The sequence below is a fragment of the Xiphophorus couchianus genome, chromosome 3, assembly GCF_001444195.1.
Source record: "Xiphophorus couchianus chromosome 3, X_couchianus-1.0, whole genome shotgun sequence".
In the NCBI taxonomy this organism is placed as follows: domain Eukaryota; kingdom Metazoa; phylum Chordata; class Actinopteri; order Cyprinodontiformes; family Poeciliidae; genus Xiphophorus; species Xiphophorus couchianus.
This window is the reverse complement of record NC_040230.1, coordinates 2,149,448-2,168,162: the sequence shown is the minus strand read 5'-3', so window position 1 is coordinate 2,168,162 and position 18,715 is coordinate 2,149,448. Positions and strand designations below refer to the sequence as shown.

The 18,715-nt window shown below is 40.1% G+C and overlaps 1 protein-coding gene and 1 long non-coding RNA gene across 3 annotated transcripts in view; one reads left to right on the top strand and one right to left on the bottom strand.

Moving 5' to 3' along the window:
- LOC114142322 (lamin-A-like) overlaps nucleotides 1-18,715 on the top strand; it is a 39,585-nt gene that overhangs the window by 10,881 nt on the left and 9,989 nt on the right. For both annotated transcript variants that reach the window (XM_028013548.1, XM_028013547.1), the window contains exon 3: nucleotides 18,424-18,580. In XM_028013548.1, coding sequence (XP_027869349.1) covers nucleotides 18,424-18,580 — 157 coding nt within the window. The remainder of the gene's footprint in view (nucleotides 1-18,423; nucleotides 18,581-18,715) is intronic.
- Nucleotides 1,650-10,669, bottom strand: LOC114142324 (uncharacterized). Its single transcript, XR_003594991.1, has 2 exons — nucleotides 2,507-10,669; nucleotides 1,650-1,837 (listed from the first exon to the last, which is right to left on the bottom strand). It is a non-coding gene; the product is annotated as an uncharacterized LOC114142324 (long non-coding RNA).

Here is an 18,715-nt window from a genome sequence, read left to right as displayed (position 1 = left end):
TATTGTGTTTCTGTCTTCAAGGAGTCACTTAAATGAACCTCAGGCATCACCTCTCAGCGCATCTGATGCTGGTTGTTAAATTATTTACCGCATTAGTATGAAGAATTTACATTATTGATCTCATCAGACTCTCTGTCTGCTCTGGAGAAAGTTTCCTCACCTCAATTTGCTGATTGCTTGAAGTTGCTCCTGTCTTCTGATTAATTGATGCTGATAGACTGTTAAAGTTCGTCATGTTGTATTATTCTCTTATGATAAACAAACCTGAAGTGTTGCCTTGATTCTTTCAAACATGTTTGAGAAATCCTTTAGTCTCCATGGAAACCTTCTAGTTTTTAAAGACAGAGGCCCAATATATTTGATATACTGTATATAACATTTTTATAACAACTGAAGGCAACAGTTTGCCAATTGGTGCTGGCTAGTCTGTAGGAGCTGAGTGGGGGAGTCGCAGAAACTTGAACTGCATCTCAAAGGGAATAACATAACACCAGGTAAAGCTAAAAAAAGTCCATTTACATGAACACTGCCTCTTTAGAAGAAGAAGAATTACTTTATTCATCCCAGCAGGGAAATTATTTCGCAGTTACAGCAAGAATTTTTTATACACAGATTAACACACACACGACAGGAGCTGCGTCTGCAGGCAGCCAGCTGAGCCGGCACCATTTTTGAAGGAGAACATGTGGCAAAGGTCGTCGGGACCGGGAGTCGAACCCGCGACGTCCGCGGGTCTAAGGCCTCCAAATGTGGGACGTGCTAACCCCCTGCACCACCACAGCACGCCTTAAAGTCATCTGAAAGCATCGCGGGTTCGGTCGGTTCGTCTTTTTCTCATTCATCCAAATAGGAAAACGTAAAGAGGAAGTTACACTTTTCTATGCGACTGCAGCGCATTTCTTAACGGTTTTCCCCCAAACGAGTGCGGACTTGTTCACCCATTGTCTCTCTGCTGTAGAACATCTGAACTGCGGTTCTGACAGACAGACGGGTTCTGTCTGATGGTGATCTTCAGGTAAACAGACGAACCCTTTTCCTGCCCAGACACAAAGCGCAGCGCCGCCCCACCTGTTGAGGTTCAGGGCGTGGCTCCAGGCAGGACGAGCTTCTGCTAAGGCTTTTATTTTCTTTTGGGAAACCGTCTTTGGAGCTGGATTAAAAAAGCTCTAACGTGGTTGGACACGTTTCTCTGCAGACTGAAGGTTGTTAACGAGGCAAAGATGGTTCGTATGTTGCAGTGGTAACAGTCATAATCATGCAGGAAGTAGATTCATCATGCAGCACATCCCTGCTGCCTGTGCTGGGAATGTTTCACCACTCAGTCCAGACTGTAGCTGAGCATCAAGTCTGCACAGTTTATAGTGAATCATTACTGTGTTTTGTTCCACTACGGGCCATTCAGATATTCTATAAATAACTGGAAATTCCCTCAACTTTGTGCAACAGGTCTCATATTTTTGTTTGCTGTAGGGTAAAGGCGACACCCGAGCAACACAGACGCTGTAAGAAACAAACGGGTTCATATCTAATAATAAACTGACCGTTCTGTAGAGGAAGCCGGGTCATCATCAGACTATATTTAGTTTCTATATTTAACCTCAGGGGAATCGAAGGCGCATTGCAGAGGTAAAACTTTAAACATCTGAGCCTTTTAGGGCCTTCAGGAGGATTTATGGAGTAACTCAGATAAAACGCTTTAGATTCTTTCCTAAAATGGAGAAAAGGAAGATGTGTTTGTCTTTACATCAGAGGGCCGGTGGAAGTTTAAACGGGGGCCTGGGCCCCCTCGTCCTGCCGGGCACCATTAGCAGCGTTTCAGTTCAGAGTTGATGGAAATCTGGAAGAGAAAACCAAGTTTAATTGACTGGAAACAATCAGAGGAGATATTTGTGAACAAACTGAAGCTCAAACATGAAAAAGATTAACCTCTAAGCATCAGATTGTAACCATGGCAACACAACAAACCATGAAGGATCACAGTCTTGCAAAGTAAAGCTGCTCTTATCTTCATTTATCTTTGCTGACACCATAAAATCCAATTTACTAGTTTTCTCAAGAGGGGTGAACGACATGACTGGAAAAACTTGTCATGATACAAACGTTTCATATCAGTTGATTATAGATAATTATGGATTTTTTTTGTTGTTTTAAATATCTGAAATCCTCCCAAACTGGTGACGTGACATTTACTGTTTAATCCAGAGTTTTCACTATAAGACGTCGTTGCTAGGTAACCAGAGTGAGTGAGTTGTGTTAGCTAGCCAGGAGAGCTACAGCTTGTCCTCTGCCTACATCTCCCAGAAGGCTTTGCAAATATTCTGTCAGATGAATTGGTCACATGTCTATCACAAAATTTATTGTTACACTAATTCTCAAACAAACAAACTTTAGATCTGCAATCTTTACTAAATTCAAGCATTTATTCGAAGCCACTGTTGGTTCGGACTCTAAGCAGCTTGGTTTGCTTATGCCTTGGGCTGTCTCTGATTAAATTTGTTTATTTTACCTGCTCTGGATTTGGCGCTGAACATTTTGGCCTTCAGCTGTTTGTAGAGTCTGAAAACTCGACGACAGCAGCAGATCCATCCGTCAGCAGCAGCTTGTTAAAGAACGAAACGTTGCTTTATTCAGCTGCAGCAGCTGGAAAACGACAAACATTAGGAGGCTTAGAGTTTTAATTCTTGGATTCTCATGAATGTTTTAATTTGCTTTTAAACTGTGAATGCACGTTGTATGTTCTTTTGAGAGTTAAGAGTTTTGCGGTGCTAGTGGCTCATATTTCTTGCGACAGTAGGCAGACAGGAAAGCGGGCGAGGAGAGGGAGGATGAAATGCGGCAAAGGTCACCGGGAGTGGAACCCGCAACGTCCGCGTCGAGGACTAAGGCCTCCAAAGGGGGCGTGCTGACCCCCTGCGCCACGCTGTATGTTTTAAAACGATGGTGAGGTTAAGTGATCGGTTTCCTTCTGGAACAATCCGCCATCACTCTTGGAGTTGGGATTACCTTCTGCAAGCAAAAAGTAGGTCAGTTTGGTTTGCAAATGTTTTATGCGCCAACAGGCGCAATATATGCAAATTTAACTCTGTTCAGTTAAATCATCATTTTTACATCCACAAACGTTTCATTGTGATCGAAGGAAGCTTCAGTTTCTGAGTGGAAAATTTCAAACGCTTTCTGTTGTGTCCATCTTTTAATTGATCTGTTGTACGTTAAATGCATATGAATAATAATTTGTGACCATATTGGAGCTCCTTCCTGCTGCTTCAGCATCGTAACAGAGCGTCACTCCGCTGCTTTCGTCCTCCAGTGATCATCGCTGCAGCTCTGCTTTCCGCCCAGCAGGAACAGAGCTGCTGGAACTAATGACATTAACGGAGGTAACATTACATGATGGTGGCCCAGTATGTCATAATGGTGATCAGTGGTTAGAGCCAGAGCTGCTTCTCTTCACCCAGCTGCAGCTTTTCTTCATGCCATTTGATCACATTTCTTCTCTTGCTGTGATCTCAGCCTGGATTGTGTCAGTGGACAATTGTCTGTCAGGGTGAGTCATGGCGGGGAAGATCAGAGCTCTTTTATCTGGGAGTCATGTAAACTGAATCACGACACTCCGGGGGGCCAGAAAATACCAGACAGCTTGTTGGAAAAATGATTCAGAGCTGAATTATCTTTGAGATGCAGGCACTTTCATTTTTTAGTTTCGCGTTCTCCATTAGTCTGCCTGGATGTCTCCCGGCTTCGTCTGGCTGATCTGGATTTAAACTGTAAAACCTGGGAAGCTTGACTGTATGCAGGTCCTGCAGGTACATTTTGCCTGAATCAGACCTCTAACCTTCCAGTACAAATCACAAGTTAAAGGAGACGTATGCAAAGTTAAATTAAAGAATTCACATTTTGGATGTTTTAATAATTTCATTTGAGTTTCAACTACTTCTAAAAACAGAACAAGCACTTTAAAAAGCCAGTTTTTGATAATATGTTTTGGAATTGGAAAATGAGCCATTCCAAAAACATCTGGAATGTAACATCACAAATCAGGAGGAGCTGCATTATTGCCTAGCAACTGCAGAAGCCCAGACCATTGCCTAGCAACCCAAACTGGCCTCCAGCACATTTGGTCAGCTTCTTGTACGCGCTGTACAAAAACCTTTTTGTCTGCTGGAAAAAACAGGTGTTTTGTTGCTGACTTTCCATCCAGAAAACTTTCTGCATTCTAGTTTGTGCAGGAGGCTCTACTGATGCTTTGCAAAGACATAGGCTTGTATAATTGTGCACCTTTTTGCAGCGGTTTCCATGTGTAAATGTTGAGTTGGGGGCGTAGCCAGCAGCAGCTAATTTGTATATAAAGTGAGTTTTAATGAGTCCTTAAAACAGCTCATTCTGCCCTTGCTAGCTGGTAAGATAGCTAGATTTTTCCGTCTATTAGAGGTAAGTGCAATTTTATCTCCAGTTGGCTGGATAAAGTTTATACATTCTGTGGAGATGCAGGTCTTAAATGTCATTTATAATAATCTTAAATTTTAAATTTGAGTTGGTGAAACCTGTGCAAACTTTGACCCCAGTTATTGAGTCCTTGTAGCTGCGCTTCCCTTACAAATATGTGAAAAACTTTGTCGATATTTGGAAAAAAAAAATGTAATTGCAGTGTTCCCATTTAATAAATGCAGTTAAAATCAAATATGAATAAATTTATATTGGCTTTTTATAATTCATTAAAAAGCCATCATCGTCCAACTACTTCCTGTTTTGTCATTTCTGCCAGTAGTAACTTCCTGTTTTTGATCACATGACTTATGGAATGCGAAAAATGTTTCCCCGTGAACTACACCCATTTTTGAAACATGTTTTTGTATTTCTAGTTTGTGCAGTTATACGGTTGGTGGAAACGCAGCTGCAGTCCTGCAGGTTTTGGGTGCATCGGTTTATTTTATCCAGGTGTGCAGGAGCAGTTAATGATCAAGGTTTGGTGAAACTTGCTGAAATGCCTGAGAGCTAAATCAGCCTCATGATTTGTGTGTTGGAGCATGAACCGAGCCTGTAGCGTTCCATGTTACTCAACGTTTCCTGAGCTGGAGAACATCAGGTCTGAACAAGCAGCCTTTTGTTCATAAATTACACAACAGTAATGTTAAATATCAAAAGATTTTGATCCCTGCATTGAAACTTCTTTCTTTGAATTGTTTTTTTTCCGGATTCCTCATCGTAGTCAGACTCTGCAGCTCCTAGCAGGGAATCCCAGTTTATTTCCTGACCAACAAGGAGACATCGGCTCTTCTGCAAGACGTGTGTCTGCAGGGATTTTACTCCCAGAAAAACCTCCGAAGGGAAACTTCTTCATCAGAAGAACCTCCTCTGCAGTTTCACTCTAATTGTGAACTGGAGCAATTTCTTTTAACGAGTATTTATAGTAATATTTATTTTTAGTGAACCAAATACATAAGAGAAAGTATGCGTAATCATTAGGAAATTAAATTAAATTAAACTGGTAGAAAAGACAGTTTTTACATCAATTAATGGTATTTATCTAGATTTCTTTTTCACTTTAGAAAGACCTAAAGTCACACTAAAGTAAACTTTTTGTGTAGGTAAGAGGAAAAGCTGCTTTTTATTTATTTTCTTGTAGCTCTTGCTGTGTTCAACACAATTGTTTGAACCACCAGTGCAAGCGACCATTATTCAACCATGGATGCTTTATAGATTTTATTTTTGTTTTATTACAAATAATGGTTTTAAATCTTAAATGCAGAATGTTGTTCATTAGTTTAGCCTGAGGATGGTGTTTGAGAGTTTTTTTTAGGCTGTATCTTGCAGTTAACAGTTAATTCCTGAATTAGTTGGTAATCAATCGATTAATTGTGATTATTCATGGTAACTCGTGATGAATCGCTCCAGCTCAGGCTGTGAGCCTCTGAAGGCTGTTTGCGCCTCCAGCCTCTAACAGGAGCCACATGTGGCGGCCCGTAAACATCAGGATGGAGGGCGGCCATGTTGGCCCCCGTTGGGGAGCGAGTAATGACAGAGCCGGGCCGCAGCGGAGCAGAACCCGGTGCCGATCGCAGGTTCTGGCAGCCTGCTGGACTGCTGGTGTGTGTTTGTGGAGTTTCCATTTCGCAGCTCGCCAAGCTCTCGATGAGTCACTCTGAAGGAAATGAATGGCTTTAAGATGGACGGGCTCTTCTCCCTCACCGCCTCCATCTTGTTCACATCTTTTACTCTGTTTCCAACCCGATTCGGTTTCCGGTTCTGATGATCCAAACCGGGTGTTCCTCCAGCTCATATGTCCTGCATTGTCTGTTTTTTTTTTTTTTTTTGTTTGCTTGTAATGAGACGACAGAAAACTGGGATCCAGGTCCAAGTTTGACGGGTTTAATGTGGTTCCTTTAAAGGGCCGGTGTTTCCATTTCCAGGCACGGCCATTTTATATAACTGTAAAGTAAATATTTTGGCTTCAGTTGTAATAAAAATACTGTAATAATAATTATTTAGGAGGGGACAATGTTCAGCTCAAACATTAATGTCATGTGATTGTAGCTTTTAAGCCAGTTTGTATCTGCAGTCCTTTAACGGGTTATAATGTTGGCCTGTCGCAAAATCAATCAATCAATTAATCACATAATGAATAACAATGACCTCATTTTTTATTCAGTTTTTTTTTAAAGGGTAATGTCGCTCAGAGACATAATCTGTTCGTTTTATTTTATTTGTTTGTTTTGATTATTTAAAATATCTCCCAGTTCCAGTGTTGAGTTCTTTGTAAAATCAAAGTTTGTCTTTGAGATGGTGAATTTGGATTAATGTATTACTAGAAGAAAATCTCAAAAGCAATATTTATCACAATAATTCTGCAATTATTGTCAAAGTTGAAGCCTTGAAATTGGGCCTCTGTCTCTTTAAGAATCTCCACCTTCAGGAAGTCATTCCAACATGGCTCCTCTATTAACCCCTTAGCAACGTTTCACCAGAAGTAGCGCCTGTATTGAGCTCAACAGCTTCAGCAGGTGTTTGCTAATTGCTGCTGGCTAGTCTGAATGATCTGAGGAGGAGCTTTGTCCTTGTAGGTGGGGCTAAGGCCACCCAGGCATTTTTATCCCTAAATCTCCATGGTTGCCATGTATAAAACATGCATGAAAGAATCAAAGCAAGACTCCAGGTTTGTTTATAATATGATAGAAATCTGAAAACTTTTTTATTTTTCATGACACTGCCGCTTTAATAATCCAACACTTCGGCCTTTTGTTGACTCATATTTAACATGACAGAAATGTTTTGTAGTCGTCTTGTTCATCCATCCATGGTTCGTTCATTCTTTCTAATTTTTTTTTTCTTTAAAAGAAAACTGTTACTGGCAGATTGTGTGGGGAAAAAGCAAACGTTTTTCTTTGCCACCACCCAGGCGCGGCCGGCGCAGCAAGACAATGACAGGAAGCGTATTAAAGTTGATGCAGCAGCGGCGTTTCTCTGGGCTCACCTGACGCCGTGCGAATGATCCTGGAGTTTTACTGCTGCATCCTGTTGATCTGCGGGCCGGACTCGTCAGTGCCGGGCTCTCCGCTGCCTCCAGGGCCTCCTGCGTGTCGGTGTGCGATGCCAGTGCGCTGCAGCATTTGCGTGTGAACGCCCGGCCGCCAGCCTTCTCTCTCAACCGCAGCTTGATTGCTCCCCAGCACCAGATTCTCCCGTTTCCACATTTACAAAGCAGTTGCAGCTAAACATCGTGAAATCTGAAGTTTCATAAGCGACACATGGGATTTATTATCATTCCCTCGTCTCTGCCTTTTTTTTCTTTTTACTGTGCTTGTGGAAAAACTGCAGCCATCTTTGATTGGAGCCTGAAAACAACAATGTGTGGAGCCTGAATCAGGTTTTTGGGATTTATAATGAGTGTTTTCAGATCCAGCCAGAGATTTAACCGGCTAACTTAAACAGAAAGTTTCCAAACGATGCAGCCGAACCAGTTATTAAAAACCTGGCAGCTTCGAAGATTTTCTTTCATTAACTGCAGAAGTTTTTCAGGTTTGAGCAGAACGCTCAAAATGAAAGACAAATATTACCTCAGAAAAGTATTTACAGCGTTGTGCACACCTGCAGAGCCTAACGAGTTTGGATTTTATGCGTCATAGTGCATAAAATCCACTATCATGGGGTCTAACTTCTTTTTTTTTTTTTGGCCATAAATGGCATATTTAATCTACTTGCTGGCCACAGAATGTATTAAACACAAAAAATAAGTTTAACATGATTTTTCTCTTTTCAGTTTTACCTACTCTGTAGTTTTATGAAATCTAAGATCCGACGTTAAAGATCCAAAACAGGAGAGACTTTGTCTGCTTTTCCACTTAACACAGAAACAGTCCAATTTCCAATTTTTTTGAGATCTTCTGTTTCTGTTTTGCCAAACGTTTTACCGTTCTTGACTTGTGGTCGTGGTGCTGATCAGAATCGTTTCAAGGGCCAAAAATGGCCCTCGGGCCACACGTTGAGCACCCCTCATGTAACAGATTAGCACAGAAAAATACTAGTTGTGCCTTTAAGAAATTAAATTTAAGAAATTAAATCTTAAAAGTGTGGCGTGCTTTTGCAGTTTCTTGATCTCACCTTTGTTTCACTTATAACTGGGGAAAAATGTCTTATTAGTGAAAACATCTGCTAATGAAAATTTTTTCATCAATATTAAACCATTCTTGATTTATAACGAGCTCCATTACCTTGCTGGACAGTTACAAGTTTTGTCTTTGAGTGTAGTAAGATATTTGTACTTGGTAATGTTTCGTGTTTTTGCAGTGCAGTTACTTTGAACATCAAACCACCAAAATGTTTTATCTTTTAAATCTTCCTGGAGCCTTAAACCTGCAGCTCGTTCTGCAGAACTTCGGCAGAGTAAATGTCAGTTAACTTCAGGTTTTTCTTGTTTGTTTGTACTTTTCATTTCATTTTGCAGCTATTTACTACTGTCAGTTAAAATCCCAACAGAACACGTTTGGCTTCGTGATTGTTGGATAAAGTTTAAGTCGTTTTAATGCTTTAGCTCTGGAGTCTCTCCAGCAAACATTAACAGGTTCTTATCTTTGCCTTCCTTATCTGCAACACTTTCAGTCTGATTTTTCTGTGAAGAATTTCTAAAATTCAACAATCGTCTGAGTCAAAGTGAGTCAGACGATCCGGCAGGGAGGAGAAGGAACCGATTCATGCACGTTTTATGTGAACACTGCCAGGCGTTAATCTGGGTGTGGCCCATTCCAGATCAAGGACGAGTCGTTCCTTCAGTTGGAGTTTGTTTCAGTCACACGCGCTGCGGCCTCTCCGACGAGTCGGACCCGGTCGGCATCTGTCCCGCTCCGCCTGCCAACGCAGAGCCGCGTTCTCCAACATGAGGCGCCGAACGGGTGGCCAGTGGCTACAACTATTTACCCCAATCCCACACAATCCCTGTCTTTGTGCTCTTTGTCTCAGAGGAGACAGAAAGCGGCCAGCTGCCAGCCTGCAGCGTTTGTTTTAGAGCAGGGATCCGAATCCGTTTCTGTTCTGACTCGGAGTGATGCAGCTGGGCTGGATGAAGTGTCCTCACTCCGGCTGACCAGAACCTGATCTTATGGATTTACTTCACAAAAACCCGTTTAATTTTGCTGCAGCTGCTGGTAATCTCTGCTTCTGTCGATCCGTTTAAACATAAAGGAGCAGCAAATACCAGTTAGTCTCAAAACCCAACCCGTTCAGGCTATTCATCTGATTAAGCTGCTAATATTCAATAAATTTAAGGTGTGATTTAAATTCAGTGATGTTTGGAAAGTGAGAATAATTATTGCTAAAAATCCTTCAACCCACATGCTTCTGTTCTTCTGAGACATTTCTTCAGGAATAACAAATCGATCTGATCAGGATCAAATAAACCAAACTGGACTGATGAGGAAACCTGACTCAGGTCCCTCTTGAAAATGAGATCTAGATCTCAACGGGGTTTACCTGATTAAATAAAGGAAATACTTTAAATGTTGCTTCTGTTCCGATAGTTGCAGTTCTCTTTCCAAACAGTAGGAGTCGCCACTAATGGCATGAAACTGCTCAACACCAGAAAGGGCAATAGAAAACTTTTTACAGCAAATTTACAAATTAAACTTTCTAATCTGACTTATCCTGAAAGTAGATGAAAAGATGCAACATTTATAAATGCATTCATGCAAAATATGCAGCTAAAATTGATTGGCATCATAATATTGATTGAATACTGATTTATACACACAGGTGAAAACTTGAAGTACTCAAGTAAACGGTTACCTTGATAATGTTGAACTTTTTCTTTTAATTAATGAGCAACTTTTATGAACAAAAATGCAACAAAAAATAAAACATGTTAGAAAATGACATCGTGAATATTTGGGAGACATTTTATATAATTTTAATGAGACATAAACTTACAGTTTAATTTTTATCCTGTCTTTCATGCATACATGTTTTTACTCCTTTATGCATGCAATTTAACATTTAACTGAGTAACATGCTTTCCTCTAAATAATTTACAAATGTTCAACCTGAACATTTGTAAACAACTTGAATATAACATGCAGATTAATGGTACTTGCAGTAAATGGAGTAAATGTAACTAGTTACTTTCCATGCAGGTGAAAACTCACTGAAGATTATATCTGAATCACAAGTTGCTTTAAAAATCTTTTCCTTTTTGTTTTCATGTTTGTTTTTACAGAAAAGGAGAGGAAATCATTTTAAATGACTTTTTATGGTCTCATTTTTTCACATCACCACTGGATAACAACAGATGTTTAACCGCTAGTATAACTTAAAAATACAGAAAAACTTTCTCTCCCACAATTAAACACAATAAGTGGAAAAAGTAGTTAAATGTTCACATAGGAGCCAAAAACTAATCAAAAGTCCAGGGAAAATCCCCCTTCGTTCCAGCAGCTTTACGCCCCTTTACTATAAACCACGACGACTTCTGATTGGCTGAGGGATCCAGCCAATCGGCAGGCAGGGAGGAGTGGGACCCACTAAACAAAAACCTGGGTCTGAAAACACGTCGACTCAAACCCATAAACAAGACGGGCTGGACTGAAGCAGCATTAATAAATCATAATATCCTCAAATCTTAATGCTTATTTATTTCTAAAACGTTATGATTTGGCTAAAGTTAAATAAAAGGTTGGATCTCTGGATGTTTCATAAAGTCACTGAGGTCAAATTCGAACTCTAGAAATTAGTGCAAAGTAATTATAAACAGATTCTGTTGTTTTTTAGTTTAATATAGTTTTTTCTTATATATTTGTTTTAGGGTGGATTGTTTATGATCTACAAGCCTTTTCATTTAGCAACGTTCCTCGTTTTATAGTTCAGCTCTTAAAAACCTGTGGATGTATACAAGGCCGCATTTTAAAAAACATGTTTTCAGCTTTTTCTGACTTAATATTTCATGATAAAATTAGAACAGGCACATTTCTGGCCGCCTCTCAGCTGTTGGCCTTCAGCACGGTTCATTTCCTGGTTCTGTTTCAGGGCCCCTGCGTTTGTTTGCAGAAGCCCCATTCTTCCTCAGCCTTCCTCTTCCTCACAGAGCTGCAGAGACATTGGGGAGCGTCGGGGAGAACCCGGTCCGCATTCCGCCCGGTGCTGGACAGTGAGTCACGGGGAAACTCCCTCCCACACCAGGATGAGGTGGTTTTAATGGCCGACTGGCCGCTGTGATGAATGTGGGAGGATTTCTGCCAGCAGAGCTGCAGAAAAGAGTCAGATGCTGAATGTGGGTTTGGGGTTCTGATGTTGAAACAAGTTGCAGAAGAACTTCAGTGAGCAGAACTGCAGCTGGTTCTGTTTTATTGAAGCTGTTTTTTTTCTTTTCTTTTTTTAAATTCTGGAAAAATGAAAAAATTTTCTTTTACAACTCAATTTGCAGAAGCAAAGTTTCCTTTGGTTAACAGCTGAAGCATCCGTGGTGGTTAAGGCTTCATTAACACCAGCTGGAGTCCGACTCCCGGTCCGCTGGAGTTGGACTCCAATCCGTTTCTCTATAAAGTCCGGTCCGGTTGGGAAGTGTGAATGCGAACCAAAAAAGCGAACTCTGGTCCGCCTACAAACCCCGGGTCGGCTGAAGTGAACTCTGGTGCCATTCGAATGTACATGTGAAGCGGACCAGAGGAGAAAGTGAACTACAGCGCATGGCATTCTGGGTAAATCCAACCAAAACAAATGCGCTAGCCTAGCGCTAGCAGGAGAAATGACTCAACAAGAGAAATCCTACAACTGCTGAAATCTGACGCTACTCCGTTTTTGTTCATATTTCATGAAGTTGCTCTCTGTTTCGTTTTTCGGTTTTTGTTTCCTTCAGTGGTTTTTAGTACAAACACAACCTGACTACACTATTTTATCTGTAATAATCATAATTAAAACTGCTTGATGAAGGGAAAATATTAAGTTGTGACACTATTAATAAACACTTGGACACTTTTATTTGTTTTTCTTAATATAAACTCCGCCATCACCCTCTGGATGAGCAATACCATCTAAACTAGTACAGCTAGCCATTAGCTATTAGCATTCACTGCAGTTGAGCTACATTTTTGCTGAAATGCAAAATTGTTTTGTGGTCGTACTTAAATCAACTTAATATGTATGTAAAATTTCTGTGATTTTAAAATGTTTTTGTTTTTCTCCTCAAAAGTGAAGGAATAACTCAACTAAAAATGTAATTTAAAAGTTAGAAATATTCCAGTGTTACAGTAGGAAACCTTTCCTCAGACTGGATCATTATTGTTCTCCAGAACCAGCAGTCGGGTCGGAGCAGAATGACTGAGCCGATTTGATTTGCAAAGCAGCAAAAAACCTAAAATGTTGCTAAATTAGTGCAAAGGTCAGATGAACGTTTGTGTTTCTGTTTCTGCACTGATTCATTCAGGGCTGCTCAGACGTGTGTGTGTGTGTGTACATATATTATTTCTGCATCCACAGCAACGTGAGCTTACCAGGGCTGACGACTGAGGCCCTGGTTACCACGGCAACAGCACAGCAAAACATGGCTGAAGTGATTGGGATTTCTTCTTTTTTCTCCCTCCCAGTCTGCGAGGCAGAGTTTGTTTCTTGTTACTGGGACGGACAAAGATGTAGCTGTGAGTCATCCTGGAGGCCGGGAGACGAGCCAGAGCATTCCTCCTCCTCCTCCTCCCCCTTCATCACTCCCTCCTCTTCCTCCTCTGTCTCTTTGTCTGCCCTTTTTTTAATTTTGCTCCCCTTTTCTTTTTGCTGTGCGCTGTGAACATTCCCAAACAGCTTTTATTAAAACAGATTTGTTTCTGTTTGTGAACCCAGAATATTCCCTCTGCCCTTCCAGCACAGAGGTCTCCTTGTATCACCAAACACTCGTTTTTCCACTTTATTCATGCGATCCGTAGAAGTGGGACGCGGTCCGCATGTGTTTGCTCATCTGTTGGGTTGAGAACATATTGGTTTGTCCTCCTGCTGGTTGCAATGGTTGCAATCATTGTGAGATTGTTTGAGAAAAGCTGCAGACTCTCTCCACACAAACTGTGACAGCTTTCACTGCCTCAGCAGAGCAACATGTCAACAGAAACTCGGCTTATTTATGCTGAAATGAAGAAATTCACTGGATTACACCAACAGAACACGGATCTGGTTGTTTATAGGAGCAAAAACCTGCATTTTTATCTCATCCTGCATAAACATTTCATCACATTTCACCGGTTTATGCTTCCATGGTTACATTTAATTCAGGTGTTCTGAATGTATTGCTGTCAAAACGCCCACATTATTACACAAATAAGTTTAAAAGCACACATGGCCAAGGATTTAATGCTTCAGTCATTGTCTTAAAATGCCTTCGTGGGTTTTGAGGCTTAAATCTTGGAAACGTCAAAAAACTCAGAAATACAAAACTGCCGTCTCTTTAAATTACACCGTAGCTGTTATTTTAGTAAATGTATTTGCTTATGTCCAAATTTACAATAAAAAACATCAAAGTGATTTACTTAAAAAATGTTCAGAAAAATGTAAGAATCCAAAACTTCAGTCAGAATCCCAGTGGAAACCAACATCCTTTTTATACAATATTAGAAATACATTGAAAAAGGCAATTAATTAATATTTTAAATTAGACATGTTATTGTGTAAAATACAATAAGTTTTATCATCTGGAGCAAATGATGCATCCACAACTAAAACTAAAAAAAATCACCTCTAACATCGATGTATGAAAAACTAATTTCTTTCTGCTCAATTTAACATCCATGCAGTGTTAAAATAATCTGTTTATTTTTATGGATTAGCTGATAGTTGGAGCTTAATGAAAGATTTTAACAGAATTTCAACTAAATGAAGCTGAAAGTGACGCTTAACGAGTCCTTCAGTTATTTATTTTAATCCTAAATGGAAAATGTTTGTATTGTACAGCTTTGGCTTAATTACTGCTGACTGTGGTTCTTTGAACAAATTATTTTTTTTATTCTCTCCAGTTAACAATTAATCGATTACTAAATTGATTATTTCAATAATCAACTGATGTGATTAATCGATTCATCTCTAGACAGCAACATGTTTGACAAAAGGCCTTGGACCTGGTGTGAAGCATGGTGGTGGAGGGATGATGATCCGGGTTACTAAAGTGTTCCGGGGTCAAAGGTCAAAGAAGTGGAAAATGGGGCGTGCTGTGGTGGCGCAGCGGGTTAGCACGCCCCACGTTTGGAGGCCTTAGTCCTCGACGCGGACGCCGCGGGTTCGATTCCCGGTCCCGATGACCTTTGCCGCATGTCTTCCCCTCTCCTCACCCTCCTTCCTGTCTGCCTACTGTGGAAAAAATACGAGCCACTAGCGCCACAGAAACTCTTCGGAGAAAAAAATGGAAAAAAAAAGAAGTGGAACAAATGAATTTACAACTTAAAGTCCGATGGAAAATCTCCTTTAATTTATTAAAAGTATTTTATTTTGTTTTCCTTTGGATTTAATTTTAGAATTTTAATTTAAGAAGTCCCTGATGCATCCAACCACAAAGATAAACAAAGTTTTTTAGTTTTCCCATAAAACCTCTGGAAGAGCAGCGGGTGGGGGAGGGGGGACCGACTGGGCCGACCCGCTGCGGCGCCATGGTCTGCCTCAGGATCCGAGACGAACGCCTTCGTCGTTTCGGGTCGTGTTTATCTCCAGTCGCATAAAAACCCACTTTTCATTTTTCCACCAGTCGGTTTTCCTCTCGCACTGCAAAAACACAAAATCTTACCAAGAGTTTCCGTCTAGTTTATAGTGGAAATGTCTTAGTTTTGTTTTATTTCAAGTGAACTGTCTTACAAATAAATTTTCAGCAAAATATAGGAGCTTGTTTTAAATCAATAATTCCTTAAAATTACAGAAAAACTGCTTGTTCCATTTTCAGATTATTTTCACTTAACACATTTTTTCCATTTTATAAATGAAATCTACCAGTAGAACTATAACTTTTTCATCAACATTAAAGAATTATTTACTTGAAACAAACTCCGATATCTTGCTGAAAAGTTACTTTAACCCTATAAATCCTGATAACTTCAACAAAATTCAGATTTTTCTTTTAATCTTGAGTTTTATGCAGCTTAAACCATTTTGATGGTTTCTAAGTTTGCATCATAATTCGTACATCAAGCCTCTACTGTCATGTAATCATAACCAAATATTTCTATTTTGTAATCATAAAATCAACATTGCTTGATACTTAAACAATTTATTAATTTAAAAGTATATATGTGAGCAATAAAACTACAATTACTTTATCAACATGTATTAGAGAAATGATCGTACCATAAACGATACGCTAGGCGTTAAAGGGTTATTTAATAAGATATTTTCACTAGAAACAAGACCAAGATTTTGTGTTTTTGCAGTGTAATTCTGCGGTTTTTAACGAGGATTGTTTTGCAGTAATCACACCAGCAGAACGTTTTTAGTCCAGTTGTGACGCCGTGTTTACCGCAGGAACGGGCCGCTGGAATTCAGGGAATGTTTCCAGTCTGAACGTAAAGGTGTGGCACACCTGGATCGTAAAGAGCTGCGTGTTTGTCCTGGAGATCAGACCTGCTCATCAACAGAAACAAGAACATCTGCTCAAAGAAACCAGTTCAGCTCCTATTTATGCGTTTTACTGCATGGAAAAGTGTTTTATTCGACAGAAACGGAACCATCAGTGTCTGAAACAGCAATAAACTTTTCGCCTCTGATATCTGAAATATAAAAATTGACTGAAATGTTTATTAAAATAAAGACATAAATGTACTGAATTACAAATTGATTAGAAGAATCTGCTCCAGTACAGCTCACATAAGTACACCAATAGCAGAATCAGAACCAAACATCCGGAGCCCAGTGTGAATGGACCTGCAGCTGCTCTCTCTCATCTGTCGTTTTCAGGCTGTTTACAGAAACAGTCAGTAGATTTTGGTTCAGGAGTTTTTAAAGAGGCAGAATCATGAAATCCACTTGATTTAAATGTTTTCTCATCAAAAACATCGCAGTAGTTTTTTTAAATTATTATTCTTTCATGCATGTTTGCAAAATTCTCTAATCTCCATGGCAACCCTTCAGCTGTGTAAAATGCCTGGGTGGACCTAGCCCCGCCTTCGAGACAAAGCTCCTAACCCTTTGGCTCCTTCAGACTAGCCAGCAGCAATTAGCAAACAGCTGGTGGAGCTGCTGAGCTCATTATAGCAGCTACTGCTCAGTTAAACGCCGGTAAAGACGATGTTAAAGTTTTGGGACGACTTCCTGGAGGTGGAGTTTCTTAAAGAGGCAGAGGTCCAACTGAAGTTAGCATAGCTACTTGGTTAAGCTATCAAATGGAAGTATGAGCCTGGAGACTACATGACATTCCCCGTTAGTAGCTGTTGACGCTGTAGTTTTTAATGAGGTTTGCATCTTTGTCGTAAAGTGTTTGGTTTAAACCCGTTTGTTCTGGTTCTGGTCCGGTCTGTGAGGTCTGGACGCCGGCTCCCTCAGCAGATGGTCGGTATTAGAGACAATGAGGCCAAATGGGAGAACTGGAGCCCATTTCCTCCCCCTCCACCTCCTGATTGTTTTTTCTCCGCTGGTTCGGCCGTTTCCCTGAACTGAACCGAACGTGAGCCGCTTTGAGTCGGGACGGGTTCTAACAAAACCTGGTGCTGGTTGGACTGGGCCCAGTTGGTCCGGCTGCCCAGTAGAGTCTGACTTTAAAGAACTGAAGCAGCATCTGATCAGATTAGAGTGTTTGAGCTTCTAGATTAATAAATGATCAATTAGTAAATATTGATTAGTAGTTAAACGGCTCCTTCCATCCTACACAAAAGATTCACCTTTACTAAATATTTAACAGTCAGAAATCATTTTTGGTCATTAAAATATTAACGGTTCAGTAGATTTCTTTTCATTTATTTAATTTAACATAAATTGTTGTTTGACCTCATATTTCAGTTTGGACAATAAAAGTTCTGAATGACGTTATGATTTATTTATTTTACTTCATATAATCGTATTTCTGAACCATTTGAGAGAAAGTTTGTTCCCAGTTTATTTTTACGTTTAAAGGTCGTCAACCTCTCGTCACTTTCTTTATTATTTATTATAAATTTGCTGTTATATTCCTAACTGCACTGACGAACAAATTAAAGTTGATTTTGCATGTTTTGATCAAACTTGTGAAACTATTAGTGGATTTAACTTTGCTGGTGCAGAATTATCAAATACATTTTTAAATCAACACGTTTGTCTGAAAAGTTTAAAGTCAGATCAGCTCCGTTTTTCTCAGCCGGGACAGAAGCTCAGATATCGGTATCGAAATTTTTTAAAAATTGGATCGGTGCATTTCTAATTCTCATACATATCACAATAGTATCACAAAATATTGTGATAAACTTACCGTCCACACCTTTATTGCATAATCCATGAAACCAGTATAAACAATTTATTTTCATGTAATAAAATAAATCATGTTTTTTTCCCCCTAATTAGATAAAATAGTTTAAAATCAAAAATGTGCAGAACATGATGATTTGTCATGAGAACAAATTGTCCCAGAAGTTATTACGATAAACAATGATATTGTTGTTTCAAAGCAATATAAAAGTGAAACATTTGAGCATTTAACACTGAAACTGGAAGACATTTTAAATATAAACAAAACAGAAACTGATTAAATTAATTATGAAGGAAAATTGTCCTTCAAAAAAAAGCTACACTATTGAGTTTTTCTCAATTTCTCATTCATTTATCATTTAATTGGTTTTATTGAGACAGATCAAATTTATTTATTTTTTTTGTAGTTCTTTTTAAGCTGATAGGAAGTAAAGGTCAGAATTCAGATGCAGCAGAGAGAAAAGGTGTAAAGTTTTTGGATCGTATTAAAGGAGAGAAATTTTCTCCAGAACTCGGTGAGCAAACTAACGCCCACGTCTCGTCGCTCCGCAGGAACGCCAAGAAGGAGTCGGACCTGGAGGCGGCGCTGCTGCGGCTGCGGGACCTGGAGGCCATGTTGAACTCCAAAGACGCCGCCTACACCACCGCCCTGGGCGAGAAGCGCAACCTGGAGGCTGAGCTGAAGGAGCTGAAGGCCCAGCTGGCCAAGGTGAGCGTGGCCCGAGTCCGACCGAGTCCGACCGAGTCTGACCGAGGCCTCCTGAGGCTGCTGCAGTGAGAAAAGGTGCACTTCCTGCCTCGGAGCGGCAGAAATCCTCGCTCTGCGGCCTGATTTGTGGTTTTT